Genomic DNA, 2,393 nt, shown 5'->3' with positions numbered 1-2,393 from the left:
CAAACATTAAATTATAACAATACATTTATCTTCATCTAGGATCGTAAGTAAAGCCATGGCAAAGAAACATGACAAACTCTTTATTGTTTTATTGGTCAAAGCTTTGAGGATCTTAGAAGAACTCCTGTTGAACCTCACTTTTTAACAGTAAACATGCAATTTTCACCTGTTCCACCGCAAACTGTCATTCTCAGATCRCAGACACCGCAGGCTCCCAGCTACTATCTCATCAACGCAACTTTGATATTATCCCACCCCTGGTTAGCCACCACTGCCTTAAAAAGCCACACCTAACACAATATCTGCCAATTAATTTCCAGCAATATTGCCCCTGTCTGTCTGTGTGGTGCATGCATTTGTCTATCACTGTAGCCAGTTAATGTGATAACCATCTTGTTGGTTGACAGAAATACTTTCCCCAAAACCTTGTTTGCAAACTTTGAAATTACAAAAAATTACATACAAAAAAACATTTGTTAGTTTTCTTTCAAACCCCCCCAAAAATGGTCTTCTGATGTGATTTAATCATTGACATGGACTCAACACATCCAATTTCGTGGGTTTTCTATGAACAATTGTAATTTTGAGAGGTAGAAAAATATCTATCTTAAACCGGGAAAAATTTAACTGAGAAAACAACATTTGGGAAAATATAAAACATAATTTGGGGAAAAAATCACAGATTTTATAGAATGTAACTGTGTACTGTTTTGGCCGAGTGAAAGTACAAACACTTCCCACGTTCGAATACACACACAAGAGACAACCCACATCAAAGCGTTCCTCCAAAACCCAAATCTCATTCTCAGTCGCATTTCCTAATGAGGAGAATTGAAACCGAGGCTAGTCAGGAAGTTCAGCCCCCTTTTAAAGGCAACTGCATCATGAACTTTACCAAGTACCAAGACATCTTAGACAAAGACTTGATTTACTCTGCCAGGAGTCGATCTTCCCAAGCACTAATCAAAATCCACAAAGAAATGGTTAACTGACCACAAAATTTACATTTTGCAATGGCCATCTCAGTCTCCGTACTTGAACCCCATTGAAAACATGTGGTTTGAATTGAAGATGGAAGTCCAMAAGTGCAGACAAAGGATATCAAGGATCTGTCATGACTCTGTATTGAGGAATAGTGTAAGATCCCTCCCAACGTGATCTTCTCATAAAACATTTTAGAAAAAGGCTCAGTGTCGTTATCCTCGCAAGAGGAGGTTGCTGGATTATTGAAAACAGAGTTGCCAATAATTAATACCTCCATGTTTTTTCATATTTTTTTAATACTTGTTTGAAACATCTCTTTCTCTGAGCAGTTGCATTACTATAAATAATATAAATTCCCCATTGTTGAACTCAGTATCTGTATTATTTATTATATACAGTATTTTTTTTCTAATTTTTATCAAGGGTTCCAATAACTATGGATCCCAATATATGTCTTGAGGCAGATTAGGTTAGATGAGGTTATACTTCATGGAGTTATACTTCAAGTTTTATAACACTTTTCATAAACTGAATGGTTTATGAAACTGAATATTTGAAATTGGTGTATGGTATCCTCGTTCTTTATTGTAAAGATACTTCTTTATCACTTATGGCAAGGGCTTTGACTATGACCCTGTACACACTCAAGTTTTATTGCACAAAAATAATTAGTGCTGTGGAGACAGCCAAATGGTTGTGTCCAGTACATTTTTTGTGCAGACAAACTGTCCATTGTATCACCAACACATGGGTTACATCACATTAAATGTGTCAAATTTGCCTCACCTTCCCCTATATTTGCCTCACCAAATTTGCCTCACCTTCCCCTATATTTGCCTCACTAAATTTGCCTCACCTTCCCCTATATTTCTATAGGTTCATCTTTAAACCATCTTGCAAATATGGTGTGTAGAGAAATTCCTATTTTCTACTGCTCTATTTGTCATATTGCTTAATCTTTTTCACATAGTCTTTATTTTCTGTGTGTTTATTTCATAGAGTCCAGCTCTGTGTTTGTGCTGAAGGGACAGGACGTTCGCCTGGATGTCCAGGAAAATGTTCAACTGAAAGAGTTTGAGGTTTTTAAGTGGAGCTTCGGATCAGCCAATATTGTAAGATGCACTGACACATTGTCAGTGAGAGTGTCTCCTGAGTACAACAACAGGGTTGAGTTTTATAAGGGAAACTTCTCTCTGCTACTGAAGAACCTACAGCAAAATGACAGTGGACCTTATTCTGCAGTAGTGAGTGGTGACAAAGAAAAAAATATTATTGTATTGCTGTTAGTTCTCCAAGGTATGTTTGACTAGTTTTTCTAATTTATTATAACGTGACACAGTTACAGTATCAATCAATAGAGCTAAACATGGTGTACAGGTTAAATGCATATTCATTAGTACTCTAGCTCC

The 2,393-nt window shown here is 36.6% G+C and overlaps 1 protein-coding gene across 3 annotated transcripts in view; it reads left to right on the top strand.

The window, feature by feature from the left end:
- LOC112072965 (natural killer cell receptor 2B4-like) overlaps positions 1-2,393 on the top strand; it is a 75,862-nt gene that overhangs the window by 19,419 nt on the left and 54,050 nt on the right. The window contains exons 2-3 of one of the 3 annotated variants that reach the window (XM_070439990.1): positions 1,861-1,889; positions 1,984-2,280. The exons of 1 other annotated variant lie outside the window; for it this stretch is intronic. In XM_070439990.1, the coding sequence (XP_070296091.1) occupies positions 1,861-1,889; positions 1,984-2,280 (326 nt within the window). The remainder of the gene's footprint in view (positions 1-1,860; positions 1,890-1,983; positions 2,281-2,393) is intronic. One more of the 3 variants, XM_070439991.1, reaches the window with a different exon arrangement.

The sequence above is a fragment of the Salvelinus sp. IW2-2015 genome, unplaced genomic scaffold (assembly GCF_002910315.2).
Source record: "Salvelinus sp. IW2-2015 unplaced genomic scaffold, ASM291031v2 Un_scaffold2107, whole genome shotgun sequence".
In the NCBI taxonomy this organism is placed as follows: domain Eukaryota; kingdom Metazoa; phylum Chordata; class Actinopteri; order Salmoniformes; family Salmonidae; genus Salvelinus; species Salvelinus sp. IW2-2015.
This window is presented reverse-complemented; position numbering and strand designations above follow the sequence as displayed.